Source organism: Centropristis striata, chromosome 20, assembly GCF_030273125.1.
Source record: "Centropristis striata isolate RG_2023a ecotype Rhode Island chromosome 20, C.striata_1.0, whole genome shotgun sequence".
NCBI lineage: Eukaryota > Metazoa > Chordata > Actinopteri > Perciformes > Serranidae > Centropristis > Centropristis striata.
Window position 1 is genome coordinate 20247182 of NC_081536.1, and position 20573 is coordinate 20267754.

Sequence of the window (20573 nt, forward strand, 5' to 3'; positions counted from 1 at the left end):
AACATTAATGAGACTTTGAAGTAACATTAATGCTCATGATACTTGTCATGTCATGTTCCTGACAGGCTTGTGTGACTCTTATGTAGACACCTTCAAAATAAAGTTTTACCATATCTTGCTTAGGTCACAAAGGCATGTTCAAAAAAATTGCCTAAGTCATTTATTTCTCTTAACTTACACAATTTATACAGAGTGTTATTACTATGCCAATGATCAATAAATGTCATATGTTACACTTTTGGTGAAGTTTTTTGTGTTTCCTGCAAAACTTGAAAAAATGAGTTAGGCGATTATTTTAACAGGGTGACGATACACACACACACACACACACACACACACACACACACACACTGTGTTTCTACACTGAGGTCATTATCCTGTTTTATTAGTCTAATTAAATAATCTAAAACTCCTACTACACAGCAAAATGTGGTACACAGCAGCAGTTACCTGCAGCTCGTGGCCTACCTGTCTGGACTCGAGCAGCAGCGTTCTGACGTAACGGTTACCTTAGCAACCGATTTGGCGTCACCACTGTGGGCTGCAGATTCATGAGTGCGCTTTTCCTCCCGGAGACCGTCCCGTCCCGTCAAGAAGAAGGCCAGACAGCCGCTGTGACACTCAATGGAGGACTGTTATATGGAGTAGAGTAAACCAGATGTCTGTTTTCATCAGTTCGGATTGTGTATATTCGTGCTGTAGCGGAGCAGGGCGCGCCGACCTGACGGACATCGCTGCGCTGGTGTTGTTGTTGTTTCCCAGCGGCAGCCAACATGGCTGAGGATGACAGTGAATGGGTGGTGGAGAGCATCGTTGGCTACCTGGGGAGTCCCGAGTGGGTCATTCCTGTCACGGACTTTATGGAAAACAAATGCACAGGTAAAACCAAGTTATCCGTCGTGTTTAATTAGCCTGTGGCTACACAGCAAAGCCTCTGGTGCTGTTAGCGCGGTGGCTAAGCTAACGCTAACTTGTGACTGCGTGGTTTTTGTTGACATACTCAGGAGCTATTGAATGTTATACCTTGTGATAACTCTGCAGTTTAATGATACACGTCTTTAATGTGCTTTAATCAGGCTTTCAAAACGTTAACCTCAACGTGAAGCCACAAAGGAGAACACAGGTAGCAAGAGTAGCAAAGGTAGCAAGTCAACTCAAGAAAGATAACGTAGGCAAGCTAGCAAGTAGAAGCTTATGCTACCGAAAAAGGTAATGTATATTGACTTTGGGCAATTTAGGCTACAAAACATATCAAGATAGTTTATGAAGTTTTTTTTTTCAAATATACACTGTATAAACGTTGAATAACTACTAATTATGTGTTATTAATTTGCCCCTGTTCTTAGTTTTTGATGATGAAGATGAGAATAAGTTATCATACACAGAGATCCACCAGCAGTATAAGAAATTGGTGAGTACAGTCTTTGGTCCAGATGTTTCATATTGGCTCATCAACATTACTCATTAATGGCTTTATATTGCTAACTCATCAAACCGGACTGATGTAAGCTGTTTTGCTTTGTAGGTGGAGAAGCTGTTGGAGAATTACATGCAGGAGGTTGGCATCAACGAGCAGCAGTTTTTGGATGCATGCACCTCTCCTTTTGCCAAGTCCAAAACACTGCAGGTACGTTAAGCTCCCTGCTCGCACACCGCTGTCAGCCTGCCAGTTAACCTGGATGGAGAATCAAGGATGGGATTTGCTTACATAACCCCAGTAATGCTGCTTTGTTACTGCTGCCAAACATAACTGGTCCCTGTCTCCGCCTTTAAGGCAGATTAATCAGCAAAATGAGAATCCAGTTTATGATCTATAATCTACAACCACATTTATGTATTTATCCTACATTCAGATCTGTCCTATTTAAGTGCCAGAACTTTGCCAGGCTGAAGGTTGTTACAAACAGTATACTTAATGTATATTATGCAAAGCGTGCATACCTCCACCATATCTATGCATTTGTTAAATCATGAAGCATCTGCCTTTTCTTCATTCTTCTGATTGGTTTGCATGGTTTGATGATGCCACATCAATTTCTAATATGCCTTTTTCTGAGTATTTATGCTCAACCATTGAAACCCTTTTGTTTAGTCAATGGGAAAAATATCAGCTGTTAGTACTTTCATGAAAAGGTTGCTAACTCACTTGCAGTTTTGGAAACTGCCTTGTTAAGAACCAGAGAACATCCCAACATATGGGACAGGTCTGAAAATGTACCCCTCTACTTGTACTTGGTGAGTCTCTGAAAAGGTGGCACAAAGGTTGGAAAGTAAACGATATGTTAAGAAGCACACAAGTGGTCTCCTTCCCCTTTGAAAATTGTAAAGCCTGCTGCTGGTGCCCAGTGGCCTACTAATGTCTGTTTTTGGGTGTCTGCTCTTGTGTAGCAAGTTTTTAAAGCATACATGCCTTGTAAAAGACTGGGGGTTCAAATGCGACATTACTATGCAATATTAAATGATGGTGCCATGGATAAAAGCAAGGGTGGGCATAGCTTTTGACAAAAGTGTCCAATTAACACAAGGTTTTAAAATTGTGTTATTCTAAATTGATCATTTTAAGATGATATGTGGACAAGTCTAAAATTTATAAAATCTATTGTCAGATTTTTCTTGGGACTGATCAATGGGTGTGATGTGTCTGTGCCAAATTGGCAGAGATGCAGATCTGGACTTCATCAAAATCCTCAGGAGATTTGGATCCCATTGATTACAACTGAGATAAATGGTTAATGTCTGCAAAGAAGGTCAGATTCTTCCAAAACAAAGATTAACAGCAGCAGAACTTTCAGTTTGCAATATGCAGAGGGGATCTCCTGTACTGTATTTAATAGTTTAATTTATTTGTTTAAGAGCACATACAATGATGCATCTACACACAAAAACAAAGACTGAGAGAATTCACTGGTTTACAGGTGATACTCTGATTTTCAATTTGAAAACACACCTCAATACACAACATACAAGATATTAGTAATTTTGCTGTAATACTGTAATGCTAAAGGTAGAAGGGAAATACCATGGAATAGACAGAGATGAGCATGGAGACTGAGAACCCAGTGACCCAGTTGAACTAAGAACACTGATCTTGTATTAAAGTTGGTCACTTGTCCAGCATTAGCCTAAATGGGCCATAGACCTTTGGATATAGACAGGAAGCACATTTGAAAGATTAGGCCTAAGAACCCCTCTGTTTGCAAACATTGCTTAATTTGTGTAGGGGCTTGAATTGAGTGTCTACCATGCTAACAGGACTGTACATCCTGTCCTGGCATAGGGCAAGAATAATCTTGGGAAAAAAAACACCTCAATGGAAAACATGTCTTAAATACTGAACAAAAAGATTGTAATTTTCCAATTCATTGGAAGTCAAATGGCTGCCAGAGTTTTTGAATGTGTCAATATCTGATTAGTTTTTCTATAAAATATTCCTTAGACCACAGTCATCTTGAGAAGACCTGCAATGCAAGAGCAAGATTTAGCTTTCTAGATAGGTTTGATACCAGAATAATATCAAATATTTAAATTTACTGATCTTTAACTTGCCATGGTGACTGGCATCAAAGAGAATATCAGCACTCCCATGTACTGTATTAATTATTAATGTACACACACACACACACACATATATATATATATATATATATATGGCTGTATATTTGTTTTTCAGTCGGTGTTTCAGCCAGTTCTAGCTACAGACGACTTCCAGATGTTTCGCTCACTGATGGTTCAGAAGAACATGGAGCTGCAGCTTCAAGCTCTCAGGGTCATTAAAGAAAGGAACGGTAGGTTGTATTAACACACATACAGACACCCACATACACACTCACAAAGAGGAAAACATCACTGACACACTACTAAACAGTAGCTGTAAGTAACATGCATGCTGTGTGTGTAGGGGCCCTCCCAGAATGCCTCACTGATGGTGTGGATGTGATGACAGAGCTAGAGGATCAAGAGATGAAAATCTTGCAAGAAGTTCTCAAGTAAGTCACCTGTTCTTTCACTGTATTTCTTTTGTTAGCGTCAATTGCCCATATGTGCCCAGGTGTCTAGAAGCTCCCGCTCTCTAATGGGATTTTACTTGTGGAAGCCTGGCCAAGTAGAACACACTGAGTCTAATGCAACTGCAGTTAAGCTCCTTAGGATCCAGCTAATTTAGGCTGGAAGGATTGACACTAAACAAGCAACTAAGAGAAACAGTATTTTTATCCCCTTTGTCTTACCAGGATACCTTGGCTGCTTATCTGTGCTGCATTAGTGTGCATTTCCTCTCATTCAGATCACAACTTTTTTCAGTTAAGTTTAGTATGATCTGATCAATTTGGACAGACTTCAGGAAGATACTAAAAGTTTACTCCAATATTCTTTTCGTGGTTCCTCATTGACTTCTAAGATACATATTCTGACAATACATGCTTCCTTTTGTAAAATAGAAAATGCAAAATAAACAACGTGATTTGTGGCAATGCTTTTCTCACTTTTATTTTTAGCGTAACCTTTTTTTTATGTTATGTTATCAGTTTTATAAAATATGCATGATGCTGATTTTGTTCAGCTTTTTTGTGGGCAAAACTTAATAATACATCATCTTTCTCTTGCTCGCCTGCATCTCTCTATATCTGCACTATTAGTAAATACTTCCAGGAAGTCTCAGCTAAGGCAATTTAAGTTGTTAAATAAATCAAATTAAAGGATCTGTTTGTGTGGTGCCATGGTGGTGCCTGTGAGCAAACGAGGGCAGAGCATGGTCATCACATGACCTTGCTGTTTTATTCTAGCTTCTAGCCCATTTGTGCTGTTGGCCAAAGACTAAATGGACAATAGAACCTGCTTAACTTTTGATTAATTAAATAAACTTGAAATTAGATTAGATTAGATTAACTAAGCTGTGATCACGCCTGGGCTTCTTAAAATGCTCTGTAGCATTTGAGGCTTTGCAAGAAAAATGACTTCTGTTTGGGGTAATTTATGCATAGTTAAAATATAGACAATTGGCCCTGGATAAAATGTAACATTGTTTTTCTCTCTCGCTACTCTGTCCTCAGAAAGTCAAAAGAGGAGTATGACGAGGAAATGGCCAGGAGGCTGCTATTAGAGGAAGACGTTGGCTCCACCTCCAGCAGCTGCTCTGATAAGCCAATGACAGAAAGCAGCGAAGCCCAGAATACCATCTCTGTTCCCAGCCAACAAAGCAACTCTGCCAAGGTGAGGCATCATGAGCTTTAAAGCCAAATAAAACCTGTAGCTTTGTTGGACTTTTATCTCCCATCAATTTTCTCACAACTCATACTTTTTGTGTGTGGTGCCCGATGCTACCAATGCTTTAAAGTCCCCCTCCATTCAAAGATATGTTTTTCTTATGTTTATGTCTTGTAATGTCTGTCCCCCTGGAGCAAACACGGTGTTTGGCGGAGGCCAGTTCCAGAATTTCTCAATGAGGGAGAAAGAGTAGATGTGTTCCCTGCCTGTTCTCAAAGTTTTTTGCCTTTACTTTTTATGTGAGATATTATATTTTTCACATATTTTTAAACATATCTGGAGGGGGACTTTAAAGGTTATTGATAACATCCCTTTCACCTTCAAGGTAAAATGGCCTCTCCGATCTCTCCTTTATAACGCAACACTGTCTCTAATGTGCTATTTATTCCATGCTAAGACCAAAGCTGAGGGAAGAGGTGACAGCAGCCACACTAATGGTCACCACACCCCACTAGTGAATGGAAACACTCTGGTAACTGAATTATCCGTGTTGTAACATTTTGATCAGTGACATTACAATACAAACGCCACAGTTTACGGCCTAACCTAAGGATGCATTTATACCATTTAAACTCTATTTGTAAAGGCTTACACAGAGTCAAAGAGTGGGTAAATGTAAAACTGAAGATATGTGAATTGGTTAGAAGACAAATGTTCCTTCTGTTGGAGTATTGGGCCTGCTGCACTGTGTGGGACGGTGTGAGCAGGATATTCCAAACCAATGTATTAGTGCATCCTGAGGGAAAGGTAGTATCTTTTCTGTTTCCTAGCCTGCGTAGTAGGTATATTATGTAGTCGCTTTGTAGCTTTAGAGGCTGTGAATTACTTTGCTTGTGTAGTATGAATAGACAAAAAACATTTCCAGACTGAAAGTTGACTGGGAAGTGTTTCTTGCATCTAACACACTATTAATTTGATGTGAAACTGTAGACTGTATAAAAGAACTGGGCCTAGCCACCATGATGTTACCCAATGGGTTTTGAAGCCTTGGGTTTGGCATTTTTGCTGTCATCTGCTTTACTCTAGATGGGACCATAATTTACAAAATGAACAAAATATACTGTACTGAAGAGGACTTGAGACTAACAATTGAGACCATATTGTGGCATGTTGTAACAGTGGGCTGAATTTAAAGCAGTGTTTGCGTCATATGTACAGCATGTATTAATGCCTTTGGCTCCTTACCTCCAGGTCAATGGCAAACCTGTCACAAAAGAGAGCAAGACGGCTGCCCCAGGAGGCGGAGATGCAAAACGTGCAGCTAAGAGCAGCTCCACTTCTAAACCCACACCAGGTATCCCAGCAGAGCTACAAGCTTTTCACCACCAACTCTAAACTCTTAAACTCCCCAGCACATTTAGCTGGTTAATGTTTAATATTGGGAAAATCCCTGAACAAATCCAAAACTGATTTAAATATGTTTTTTGCAGATTGTGGCAGTAATGGTGTGGAGTCCAGAGTCCTTCCAGCAGTGAGAGCTCCAGGAAAGTCTGGGGAACCATCAGTCAGCCTCCCTCCTTGTACCAAGGAGCAGAGCAGCAGCAGCCAGACTGCAGCAGAGACGTGTCTGCAGGAGGCACACAGGGAGGCTGGCTTCTCTAAGCCATATACTGTGAGTCTTCTCTGGCCCTTGTTTAATGTGGCACGGTTATGTGACAAACAAGGTCTAGTATGTAACATTTCCTCATTAAAATGTCTAAAAGCAACAAGACCTATCTTAAGTATTTAGTTGAGTTTATCCCACCTAGAGAACACACTAGGTCAGGTAGAAGCTGTAGCAAATACAGAAACTTAATCTGGATAGCACAGGAATCTGGGTGTTTGAACAGCAGAGATCACTCAATACAAGAGTTTCTAGAATACACAATGTAAAAAGGCAATATCATGATTAAATTTACAACACTGAAGAACATATGTTTCCCAAATCCAAGCATTATTACCTTTCATTATCAATAATCATTCATCATTATTAGCATTTTAAAGTTATTGTTTATGACTCGTTTGCTTGTGCATGGTTTGCATTGTACTGGTATTCCTCCCGTTTCACCTCCTCCTTCACCTCCCTGCAGGAGCTGTCAGCATCTCAGCAGGAGCAGCTCCAGCAGAGGGCGGCATATCTGCGTCAGCAGCGGGACAAGCTGCATGCACTGAAGAAAGAACAGCAGAAAACCAAGCAGGTGACAACCCCGGAGGAGGCACCCACCACCACCATCACCCCCACCATACCAGTGAGTACAGCCTGTTACTTCCTTAAATCTCCATTCTCAAAGAGATCGGAATCAACTTCTCACTATTTCCTTGTATGGTCCATTAGAGTTATTGCGGGAAGTTAGTGTAAATACCAGCTGCAGATAATTAAAGGGTGGCTTTGGGTGTGTCTTTCAGTAATCATGGTATATCCATTACTTTTTTTATCTTTTAATTTCAAAACTACACTTATTATTTCACCTGCTTTTCTTTAACACACATTTTTCCTCCTGATTTTCTTTAAATCATACTTCTGATTTATTTACTGAGATTGTCTCCATTTCCCTCTGCCTCTATCTGACATGGCCTGGCTTGTCAGGAGGCAGTGGGTCAGTCCCAGAGGAATGGGACCTGTACCCCTCCTTCTCATCTTCCTCCTACTCCTCCTCCAGCACAACACGCTGCTAACTCCTCCAAACAGAAGGTGACCCATCAGCTGCCTCTGCCTGATGTACACATGTAGTCTTACATGTCCAGTGTGTTGCTGAGGTTTTGCTGTGTTGTGGTCTGTCACCTCTGTCTCTGTCGTACTCTGTCTCGCACAAATTGAACTAAAATTCTCCATCCTTCAAGCACAGAAAAGTAATAGAATGATTAGCATTGCCATATTTACAATACCAGCTGCTATCAATTAATTTTTTTAGCTTATTGTGTAAACGTGTGTTTGGTTGTATTATTGTAGTGTTCCGCACAGCTTTTTTTATTTCCTCAATGTTTTGTCTGAAGACACTGGTTGTGATTGTTTTGATCTTCTCTAAAGTTTCTAACCCTGGTGCCTGCCCTTTACACAGGAGATATCTGCTGAGGAGAAGAAAAAGCTACAGAAGAGAAAACATCTGGCTGACAAGCTGAAAGAGGAAGTGATCAAGAAATAACTTCACCTCCCACTGCAATATGCTGATTTATATCTGTTTACTCTGTTAATCAAACACATGGCTCCCTTCACACTGCCACATTTAGCCAGATAATTCACCTTGTGTAGCACAGATCAGGGTTTTTTCCAAAGAAACACAAAATGTATCAGATCTTCCTTCATTCAAAGTTCTTTTCATTGCTGTCTACAAAGAAGGTACATCTCCTTTTATATTTTGGATATACCAGTCTCCACTTATAAGAAGACATTCTAGCATGTGTTTGAGCAAGTTCAGAAGATTTCAGGCAAACTGAAAAATGCAGAGATCAGTAAGGCAATATGTTACTAGACATTATCAGTCACACCTGGGCTGTGTCCAAAGCACTCCTTATTCACCACTGAATGCACAACATTTACTTTAAAGGGGAGAAGTGGAATTCCTGGCTACATGCTCGAAAAAGCATAATAAAACCATAAACTCAGTGTCCCCAAAAATGTAGCAAACTTTTTAAAACTTCCAGTCTTGCAATAATAGAGTGGTTACAATATGGTGACCTGATCAATGATTTTTCATTCAGTCTACTACTGAGTCCTAATAATCAAAATTAACAGTTATGTAAAAAAAAAAAAAAAGCTGACAACAGGGCAAGAAAAAACTAAATCCAAACAAACTGCTGAAACTCTCAGAGCCAATTTCATGTGACGCATCAGTCGATAGTTTGTTATTGTTTGCTTATGTGTTGCTATTAATAGTTACACTAAAGATACATTTCCAGCATTTTCCCAAGGTTGGTGGAAGACTTAGCTGCATGTATGTGGTGGGGGCTTGGTGGCTCTCCCCCAAGAATGTTAAATTTTTCAGCATAAGATTTCACATAATTTTGGAACATTATTAGCACCATATCTGTGGACAGAAAGTTTTTACAGGCTATTGTGGTGCAGATAATAAATTAACACCCAAAAAGATTCACATTCATTCACCATAGGTGGTGCTTAAAATATCTTGCGCCAAAGCCTTATAATGGTAGAGAAAACCCTGGTGTCGCTAAAGAGCCATCGTTAGATGCTAGTTACAAGTCTAAAAGGGTTGCAAGTTCAGCATCAAATCTCGTCTCTACTCAAGCTGTCTTTAGGAGTGGAAAGTTACACCACTGTTAACTCATGTTTTGCTTCTTTTAATACAACTTTTTTTCCTTTGCTGCTGAGCAAGTTTTTTGTTTTGTTTTTTGCTTTTTTATGTCAGGAGTGGGTGGTTGGGATTGATTATGACCATAGGAGACATGACCTACATCTTTGTCCTCTCATGTTGGACTGAGGGCACACTACAGTGACTCACTGTCACTTCTCAAGGTACAAGTGGTATGATATGCTAACTTCTGTAGATATCTCTGCAACAAAATATAGACATCTTAAATATTATGTAAAAATCGTTACTTATTTTGTTGATAATGCTCATTTCAATTCATTTTTTATGTCTTACACATTGCACCTTTAATGACATTTTGGAGTGACAAAATGTATGGACTATATAATGCCCTCAAAAAAATCCCACATTGCAATGATAAATGTGTTCACAGCATTTACACTACTTGCTAAAAATATCACAATGCAGTGCAGTATTAAATATTTATTATGCAAGACTACACTGGCTGGTAAAGATGCAAAATCATGATTCATAACTCATTTCTGGTTTAAAGCAAAACACTGACTTTTGGCTGAAGGAGTGATCTTGGACACATTCCTGGGCTTGTTTCTCTGTTGACAACAAACTCAATGTAAGGCACAACTGGCCTTGAGTTTTATAAATGAGCTAAGGATTAATGCTGGTGAACAACTTGGGAGAGGTTGAGGTGAAGGTAACATTAGCTAGCACAAGTGTACTCTCTTGTTGTCAGCATTCCCAGAGGGAAGAGTCAGCTGCTACATCATTAAGCTGATAACACTGTTGCAGCTCGTACTAGTCGAAGAGTGCTGTGGAAATTGTCAAGATGAACATTGTCATGTGATTAAGGGGCCAAGAGAACAGTGTATCGCTTTCTATGAGGAATGCAGTATTTAATGTATGCTGTTTAATAAATCATTTTATAGAAACGAGCTTGACTCCAGACTTTGTTTTTATAAAAACTACAGTCAGTATATTGAGGTCAGTTTGTATATAGCAGACCTCAGACTGATCTTTTCTTAAGGGCCTCTGTGTTTTGGATTTATAACCATGTGTTCTCATTTGTATTTGGAACATTTTCCTGAGTACATAATACTTTGCATTAATACGTTTCTTTAAAAAAAGTGTCAAAAATACAGCTTCTTTGCTGTAGAATAGTACTCCAGTAATCGATGCGAGAGTCCAGTTTGAAATATTTGATTGAATATATTAAAATCAATTAGAAATTTCGTTGCTCCAATTGCCAAATCAGTAAAATTATAAGACAAAGCTAGATTCACAAGTTCAATGTCAGGGTCACATTTAATTTCAAAACTTATCAAATAAATTCATACAAATGTTAAGAATGGATAGTGGTAGTAAATGCACTTGGTACAAATTCATCAAGGGGGAGCAAAAACAGTCATATTGTTGGGTGACGCTAACAGACAGGAGGAAAGACAATTCGCTGCTCATATACTGCTGAACTCCTGAAAAGCACATTGGCAATAGTCATTTTACTTGTGCTCCTAGCCTGCTGCTCAGAAGTTCCAGAGAAGTCTGTGTGATCTGGCTTTTTTTGTTGTTGCAAATTTTGATTCCCTTCATCTGCTTCTCAGTGTGCTTGTGGTGGGACCAGGAGAGAAGATACAACATAAAAAATGTTTCAACCTGACAATAAAATGTGTCATTGCCTTCTGACATTATCAAACCTGTGTGCCGTGTCAGAAATACTGCACTTAAACAACAGTTTGATTCTTAAACTGCACCGCATCAACTCTGGGGTAAAATTATCGTTAACTAATAAAAAAGCAGCTCATCCAATCATGGGGTTTGAATTTAACTAAAAAGAATTCCTTCGATTCATATTTGTTTTTATGTCACAGGCCAAAGAAATCTTTAAATTAGATGTAATCTGTGGAACAACACTAATACTTCTGATTCAACCGGTGTTGAAAATTCTGGACCTTCAAACTGGGATAAAGACCTACTGCAACCTCAAGCTTCTTGTGGCTCACTAGAATCATTCTTCATTCAGTAATAAATGTGAGATGTTTCATCAGCTTGCAGTGTTACAGTGCACAGACAAGGTTTTGTTTCTGATGCAAATTGAATCCTGAACCTGAGATCTGTTGGGAGAGATGGGTGCCAAGACCTGAACCTCTTGAAACGAGAGTGCGCACTAAATCTACTCTAAGCACAACAGCAGCTCAGGTTTGTCACCCAGTAAGAACAACACCTGGGCTATGTGTGCATTGTAACGAGGGCACCAAATTCTTAATTCCACTACAATACAAAACTCGAGACATCCTCAAAATGTTGGCTGCAAAAATTACTGCAGTTTTAATACGTTATTTTTTTTAAAACCAGCATTTGCAACTTCTCTGCATTTTACATTGAATCAAATGAACTGGACTGAAAGGGTGAACAGTGACCCCACCTTTTGTGCAACAACAACAAAAATACACAGGTAGGTAGGCTTCTCTCCCCCCTTTGAAAATCAGATCAGGGAAAAAATGATTAAAAAGAAAAAAAAGAACATCTGTACAGTACTTTTTAACAAAGTCATGAAATACAGGATTTCTGGCTAACGCAGTCCTGTGTGTGAGACGTTTGTGTTTTGTGTGTGCCTTGGCTAATCTGACGCCATGGCTTTTGTAGGTTTGAGTCCTGCTCCTCTGGGTCTAAGCCTCATTGCTGCTGAGTTTACTTCCGTGTACATTGTGTCATTTGTGACCTCCCTCATCTTTTCATTCTTCTATGCTGCCTAGATCCCTCTATCCCCGTCAAAAGTGAACAGTTCTGCGGCAGGAGCGGCACACACTGCTTCAGCCAGTCAAGCTTTCTATAACTATGACGGCTAGTCCTGCTAGCCTGACTGGCCTGCTGAACAGTTCATACACTGGCTGGTTGTGTTCTGGCTTCCTCGGTCTCTGGAGCTCACTGGTTCGGGTTCGAGGAAGGATGGAAAGGGAGAGTTCAATTGAGGACGTGAGGGTTCCTTTGGGGTGGCTGAAGTACCGCAGCATCCTTGCCATTGTTGCTATAGCAACATAGCAGAGTTAGGAGCCGCCTTGGCAGCGTTACTTTTACCGCAGCCTCTCTGGTCGGTGTGTACGGTGGTGGATGAAGAGGAGAAAAGTTGTTCAGGAGGAGGTCAGAACTGGGAGAGCAGGAGAAGTGTTATGAAAGAGGAGGGATGTGTTTGCAAATGAGTTTCTCCTCGGGGAAGAAAGAGATTTTGGGATCTCTTAAGAGGAGGCGGTTGGTAAAGGGAAGAGGTAAAATCAACAGGCTGAAGGAACAGACAGATTTGTCTCTTTCCAAAAAAGATATGCTCTCCATCTCCTACCACCGAGGGAGAAGAGGAGCAGAGATCAGGGGGGACAGGGTGAGATGGGAGCTCGTCTTTGCCCGTCTTCTCAGTGAGACTGACAGGCGGCACAGGCAGGCCAAGGACCAATGAGAAGACCAGAGGAGGGAGGATGGGAGGGACTCAGTGTCCATCCACTTCGACCAAACAGAGGACAATCAGCCTTAAGAGCTCAGACGGGGCCGCTTCCTTGGAGACTGCTCTTCCTCCTCCTCATCTTCTTCCTCCTCATCCTCATCGTCAGGGTAGTCCACCAAACCAACCAGAGCAGTCTGAGAGAAACAGAAAAAATGAACAAAATGCCCACTTACAAAATCACAAACAAGAAAAACTGTTCACAGGTCGTGTCTATCAGTTAGCATTTCTACAAAGACTGTATATAACAAGAGGAAATGACCACTAGATCATCACCCATTGGTTTGTGGACTACTGTACTGAAGCCTCAAGTTTCACATTTTAGCCATTGCCATCTTTGATTTATGTAGCCTGAAAGTGACCCTATGTGGAACCAATGAACACCATACATACCCACCTATTTACATCAACTTTTTTGATTTTCCTTTCTACACAAGGAAAAAATAAGTTTGTCATTTACCTTTACTACTGGTGTGGCAGGAAGAGCAACTGTTTTGACCGAGGAGGTTGAACTGTTGTTTGGAGTGACGGCTGGTGAGGGAGGTGGGATTACAGCAGCTTTCCCGTTATTGTTGGCACCGTTCGCTCCGTTGGCAGCTCCTGCAGTAAGAAAGAACCGTACATATCAAACTTTAAAGAGCTGCTGCATTCTGTGGAAAAATATACATGCAGCAATACCAAAGCATCTTACCTTTTTTGGCTTCCATGTACTTGCCGTAGCTGTCGGAGAAGTCCTCCTCCATTCGGCTCTTCTCCACAGCCTCTCCATCATCGTCGTCATCATCGTCATTGAACCACAGCTCCTCGTCCTCGTCCAACGACCGTGCATCTCTGCGATATCTACAGGGAAAAAAATATTTATATATTTTCTTTATGTTTGAAGGGGGAGTGGGAGCTGAGAATATTAAACAAACAAAACAAAGATCCCTGAACTAATTTGACCTGTGAGTCAGTATACTGACCTGTTGAGTCTTTGACTCTGCCTGTCTTTTTCCTGCTCGTACCGGCCTTTCAGGCCCTTGAAAGTCTGGACGTACTCAATGGATTCAAGTGCTTTGTAGAAGTTATCCACAATGTGAGCTATGAGAGACTTTATGTCCTCCTGGAAAAGAAGAAATGGTGGAAAATCACAAACAAACCACTTTAAGTAGCACATGCACACACCCTATACTAATGAAAACATTTCATTCAGCTATGTTTAGTGCGTCTACTCACCACTTTAATGAACTCAAAGAGCTCTATGATGGCTGAGTTAAGGAGGTTGTATCGGGTGCCGTTGTCCAGCAGGGCATTAATGACAGGCTCAAACAGGTTCCCTTTGATGATGTAGCGGTTGTAGTACTCATCCTTCAGACCAATGATCCTGCGCATGAACCGCAGGGCGCCTGGGAAAAAAATGGACAACTTAGTCAGTGTTAGAATTACACTCTGTCTTACAGGGCATACATGTATATGCCCACCTACATGCAAAAATACACTATCTATAAATTTCAAAACATACAGAGGATATTGCCTGGGGCAACAAAGAAACAGAAAAGGATATGTTAAATAAAACCAATGAATGTGTACTTGATAAAAATGTATTTACACAGAAAAAAGTGTGTGCATTTGTGTGAAATGTTTCTGTGTGTACGACTTACAAAGAGCAAGGAAGGTGTGTTTTGAGTTCATGAGCACCAACACTCTCCTGAGCAGATCTTTGTTCATGATGTAGGTCTTGATGTGATACGTGTGGTGCTCCACACAGAAGGTCAGGAGCTCCAGGATCAGTGCCAGAAGCTGAGCTGTCTGGAAGTTGTCTACACAAAATAAAACAAAAGCCAATAAGCCATGCAACTTTTACAGAATTCACATACATTTTCCAAACTGTAATGCAACTGTACAATCCTAGAATATAGAGTTATATTCTAAAAAACAAAACAACATTGCTTATAATGCTTCGCAGCTTTGGGACTGTTCTTAATGTAGAAAATTACAGCTACTGCACCATTAAAGCCATTATCAATAGGTAATATAATTAACCTAGTTGATTTGGGTAAAACTAAATTAAGATGTCATCATGTTACTATAACTACGTTCCAAGACGAATAATCTCAGCAAAATCTGACTTAAACAGGTTTTGACTGCCCGGGAGGTTCATGGTTGATGTTAAATTACATAACACTCACCTGGACAGACCGGGTTGATCTTAGCTGATCCCTCCTGTAGATCTGAAAGACGATGACACAGAAGAAATTTAAATTAAATTCTCTGTTTGCATTTCAGTCTGAAACACTCGAGTTCAGTTAATGTGAGGTCTCTATCCCCAGCTCACCTTTTGAGTTTTTGTCATGTGCCGTGTTGGCCAGCAGAGGAGCAGTTAGGACGTGCATGCAGTACTTGTAGAAGAAACTCAGAAATTCTGTTTTCTCAGTTTTCTAAAAAGGAAACAAAAGACAAATAAAGATTTGATGTGTGCTGTTGATGTTTTAGTTTTGGACAAAGCATCTAAGGGTTTGCAACCAGCAGGCTGCAGTGTGTACAGTGTGTACGTAGTTTTATTGCCAGTCACCAATAAAAAAGGTGTGCGTGTGTGGTTTTTACTTACATTGTTGGAAGCCAGCATGTTCTCAGGGTCAATGAGCGTCCTGAGCAGACCCATCAGCTGGACAGCCCCTCCCAGCTCTGGGTCGGAGTCACAAATCATCTGCTTGATAACAACATTTATCAGCAGAACATCCTGTGAAAAGAAAACACACAGAATAGAAGATAGTCAAGATTTGACGGCATATTCCATACACTTTGCATGCAGGGTTCGTACAGCTTTTAAAGTAAAATTCAAACACTTACCTGTGGTACCTAAATGAAAAATACTGACTCTCAAAGGCATTGTCGTATGTCTAAATTGGTAAAGTAAATGCAATTGTGAGGATTTGTTTACACCCACAACGATGTGACACATTTATGTATAAAAGTGAAAGTAAAATTACCGAAGGCCTTATCAGTAACTTGAAGATAACATGCAGCCAATAAAAAGTTTGTTTCCCTTGTCCTTTTAGTTTTTATTTTACTCTACATCTCATAGAGTGGAGTAGAGCAAAGTTCTCACAATCGCACAGGATTAAATAAGTCTATTTGATATTTAGATTCACTCTAATTGCCAAGTGCACTGCTCTGAAAATCTGTAAGGTTTTACATGCACATTTAGGTTTAATTTGAGCTTTTGCCACATGCAGTTATTTGTGTACATGGACTAGATGTAAAACTTAAGGAGCACAGCGCAATAAAAAAATGGGAGAGGGAAATATTCGAAGAGGTATTGTTGGTACAGTACATAACGTTTGTACCGAGTATTCATTTGCAACACGTGCATGTATGCTTGTTTTCAGTGATGTTTAGATGCTTACGTCATCTGTCTGCTGTGGTTCCTGCATGACAAACTCCCTGACCATGGAGGGGCTGAATTCCACCAGGTAAGAGAAGATGTCTGTTGCTGCTGCCCTCACCTGCAGGTCATCCATTCCCTGAACAGAAGACAATCATGAGTTAAGACCAGAACAAAGAGAGGATAAACAAAATATGTTTCAATGGTTCATTCATTCGTGGGCAGAAAAAAAAATGGATATTCACATTCATGCTCCACCCAGAACATACCATGACTATTTCAAGAGCAGGTAAAATGCCTAGATTTGCCAGAGTTTTGAAGAAAGCGTCCCTGTTTTGTGGCTGCAACGTTTGAGAAAACGCACAGAATTCCTTGACAAAGTTCACCTAAGGAGCGGAGAGAAAAACAAACAAACAGATGTAATGATTGATCAGCATTCATTACAGAAAACCATGCAGTAAATATTTAACCCTTGAGAAATGGTATTGCAGGCAGCAGACTGAATCCATATAACAAGAACAAGAATAGCAATACTGAGCACATATTTTCCCACAGATGTGAAAGCCAACACCACTTACAAGCTCTCTCCTTTTACTGTCCTCTGTGGCTTCGTCTGTGAGCTGTGCAAAGACCTCTGTTAGGAACTTCTCGTCCTCCTTCACCACAGGAAAAAACAGGGTTGGGACATTAAGATATTGAAAAAACAAAAGGCTAAAATGTAAAGACAAAAAAATGAGAAATACGACTGAATTCTGTACAGTTTGAATTCAAGTTTTGCAGCATGATTAATACAGGTGAGCTATATATACACAACATTAAGAGAACCCATTATTCTTTAAGCAAGATTGATGAACCGTATGGTAATGTTTGCATCATGAAAATGATTGTATGGGACAAATTACTTTCATATAACACCTGACCTTATAAGCTCCATGTCGAAATCCACTGACAAGCAATTAAGGCTCATGGTTATTTTCATTATCAATTAATCCATCAATTATTTTCCTTTAATCATAGTCCTTATTAATCGTTCAATCTTTAAAATATGACAATCAAGTTCGTGTTTTGTCAGTCTAAAACCCAAATAGTTTAATATGGCATGAAACAGGTAAAAGTAGAAAAACTCACCTTTTTTATTTACATAATTTTACCAAATTAATGAATTATCAAAATAGTTGGCGATTATATCATAGACTAATCATTTAGTCGACTTATTGTTGCAGCTCTACTAGCAAGAGAATGAACCATAACCCATTAGCCAAATGATTCATAAATGTTTCCAATTTTTGAATGGCTTCATCATCGCAGGACAAAAAACTACAAACAATTGCAATGCTTCCTGAGCGACCATATGCATTGATTATGACAGCATTAAAGATAGATTATCCCAATCCTTATCCATTTTGCTCAATGGTGATTAAGTTATTAATTTATTATCAGGTATGAGCTTCGTTGTGTGGAATCACCAGGACGACAGGCTCTCTTGTATCTGTCAAACTAATTTCAGTCAGTTAAAACCGACAAAAAGTTTTTTTAAAAAGGAAAAAATGAACGTGTTCAGCTGCAACCTGTTTATCCAGCAATGAAACATTTACAGAAATTTTACTTAAAGAATAATAGTTACCTGGTTTGGATCCTTACCTGCAACATACTGACAATCTCCACCTTGTTAAAGAAGATGAAGGAGGTGAGAGTGGACAGGAAATTCTCCTCAAAAACAGATGGCGTGGGCAGGATGATGTCCTGGATGTACTGCACCCGGTAGGTCTGGTGGATCTTCTGCCGCAGCTCAGAGTCCGTGATAGGGATCACCTCTTTAAACTTTGCTGTCTTGGTCAAGAATTCCCTGTGCCGTTTAGGCTGAACCAGTGCTGGGTCATACTCAAGGCAGCCCACCACATCCATGATACAGTCATCTGAGAACATCACCTCAAAGAGGGCGGCTTTATTGAGGAACAAGACACCCCGGACAATCTCGTAGAGGTGATGTAGACCTTCCCTGTTGTCCAGATCCTCACATACTCTGAAGAGACCCAGGAGTTTCTTGATGTAGCCCTCGCTCATGAGAGCCAAGGCAAGTTTTTCCCTCCGGATGGGCGAAGACAGGACAGAGGTAACCAGGTCAGCGATCTCCTCCAGTCGGCTTAGTTCGCATGGGGGGAGCTCCACCAGGTGGCTTGTCTCTGGAATCTCCTCGAAGCGCTCCTCCTCCGACTCATCAATGGGGTCCTGGGTGATGTCCAGGGCAGGGTCCTTGCCTTGAACCTAGGAATAAATAGTTGGGAGATTTGAAATCATTAGTTAAACTGGCCTGTGTTGTACGATCACCAAAATATCAGCACCAGTAAATTTGCACCATTCCTGAATGTGAACTACCCAGTAAACAATTTCTTAAAAGAAAAAAAGAAAGCACAAAACTTTTACCTGGCAAATCTTCTCCCAGATCTCATCGCAGCCAGCCTTTTCCTGGAAACTTAGGGCAAGGTCATAATTATCTGCTTCCGACCAGACAATCAGTGTGTCCTAAAAGGAGGACAAAGAAACATCAACTTGTATACCAAAAAAAAACGCTTCATCATGGTGATACTCAAACATGGTTGCTTGTGTTCACGCACAATGGAAACATTCTCGAAACGCAAAGTACTTTCATGCCTTTTCATGTCCTTTAAAATTTTGACTGAGATAATTTTGTTTACAATCAGATCTGTTATCTCAAACATGTGGCAGGTTTCTGGCAACAACAGTTGAAAATGATGAAAAACAAGTTTCTGTTATTGTAAATTATAATGAAGTGGCGTGCCTTTTGCTTGTTTCCAGGTTTATATTCACAGTTCCAACTGCACCCTTGTAACAGTAATTGTCCAACAACTAATTCCAGTCTTATTATTTAAAAATGTATACACATTTTCACACATGCTGAGGTATACCTTGAAGGCATGCCTTTTGAAGCTAATCCAGACAGAGATGGTCTACTCTTACCTGTTGTTTCTGATATGCAGTATTCGGGCTTATCTTCGACTCCAATAGTAGAGATCCTAAAACACAAAGACTTGAGTAACTATATTTTCCGAGCTTGTGCGAATGATCACAATACAATATACATGATAACGTCACCAATTCTTAAAGGTTAAGGTCAATAAAGCTGCCTGGCACAGATAATTAAACGCTAAGAAGACAATGTGAAACGCTAGGTAAAACAATGATGCAAAAATACAAAGTTTTAACTAACAATAGGAAGGGTTATTATCATTAGCCTATTTTGAGTGTTGTGATATTTATTGTGGGGGTTGATTTGTTTGTGTATTTTAATGGTTTACGATCCTGAGCAATAACAACTTTGTACATTTCAGACTAGACTTTTAAGGCCCCCCATGCTACTGAGATCACGTCGCCTGCTAAACTAACGAGCTTGCTAGCACCAGCTATTCAATAAATGATTGACTTTTATCTAGGGACAATGCTAATTCTGGTTGTCCCAAAAGCTTAAGACTATATGTACTGAAGTAAATCCAAAAAGGCAACCCCGACAAGTTAACTAAATATATAAAGTGGTGAAATGAAGCATTCTGCCCGAACAACCAGAAGTTAGCATGCTAATGCTAGCCAACGTATCATCAATGCGGCTATGCTAACTGGGAACTTACCGTCCGATTCGGCCCGAACTAATAACGATATTCCCTTCAGCCTTTCAACAAACGTAGACGAAACATGTCCGGTGCCCCGATCGTCCCACTGTCGGTCTTCATTTAGCGTATATACTTTCACTCGCCGCCGAGTGTCCGACATGGTTAACCGAGTCGGAGCTAGCAGGGCTAGCAGGCTGCTAACAAGCTATCAGCTCAGCCCGTCTGCTGTTTTCTACCCTCGACCTGCTAACTTTGTTTCCACCCGCATGTTATAAAACATGCACGTCTGAGTAAAGTTCACAGTAACAGTGATATGTATCAGTAGCTATTTCATCAACATATTACGCTCACGACGTGAAACAGCTCAACAGGAGGCCTATTATCAAACAGTAAAATTCACAGAGAACACAACAACTCTAACGGCCTTCTTGCTACCGTCCACAGACCGCCATCTTGTAATCCGATCTTGTGTTCTTTTTCTTCTTCGACGTCAATCAAGCGCTAACTGCCGCGGGGTCTCCTCCTCCGAGCCACATCATCCAATGGCAGCACGGCAGCGCCACCATCTGAAG

At 40.3% G+C, this 20573-nt stretch overlaps 2 protein-coding genes across 3 annotated transcripts; one reads left to right on the top strand and one right to left on the bottom strand.

Annotated features, from left to right (window-relative positions):
- The first annotated feature begins 539 nt into the window (after window positions 1–539).
- Window positions 540–9747, top strand: cfap36 (cilia and flagella associated protein 36). 2 transcript variants are annotated; one of them, XM_059359534.1, is made up of 11 exons: window positions 540–879; window positions 1347–1411; window positions 1526–1627; window positions 3671–3785; window positions 3899–3986; window positions 5049–5208; window positions 6454–6556; window positions 6693–6874; window positions 7332–7490; window positions 7829–7933; window positions 8301–9747. In XM_059359534.1, the coding sequence occupies exons 1-11, from the start codon at window positions 774–776 to the stop codon at window positions 8382–8384; spliced, it is 1269 nt and encodes a 422-aa protein (XP_059215517.1). In that variant the 5' UTR covers window positions 540–773; the 3' UTR covers window positions 8385–9747. The 2 variants fall into 2 exon arrangements, with proteins under 2 accessions (XP_059215517.1, XP_059215518.1); XM_059359535.1 differs by lacking the exon at window positions 7829–7933.
- A 1060-nt stretch (window positions 9748–10807) lies between these two features.
- ppp4r3b (protein phosphatase 4, regulatory subunit 3B) lies at window positions 10808–20469 on the bottom strand. Its single transcript, XM_059359532.1, has 16 exons — window positions 20020–20469; window positions 19355–19410; window positions 18800–18898; window positions 18017–18640; window positions 16954–17031; window positions 16645–16761; window positions 16398–16514; window positions 15599–15730; window positions 15326–15428; window positions 15180–15221; window positions 14652–14810; window positions 14227–14396; window positions 13974–14113; window positions 13703–13851; window positions 13472–13611; window positions 10808–13148 (listed from the first exon to the last, which is right to left on the bottom strand). The coding sequence occupies exons 1-16, from the start codon at window positions 20159–20161 to the stop codon at window positions 13041–13043; spliced, it is 2376 nt and encodes a 791-aa protein (XP_059215515.1). The 5' UTR covers window positions 20162–20469; the 3' UTR covers window positions 10808–13040.
- Window positions 20470–20573: the final 104 nt, after the last annotated feature.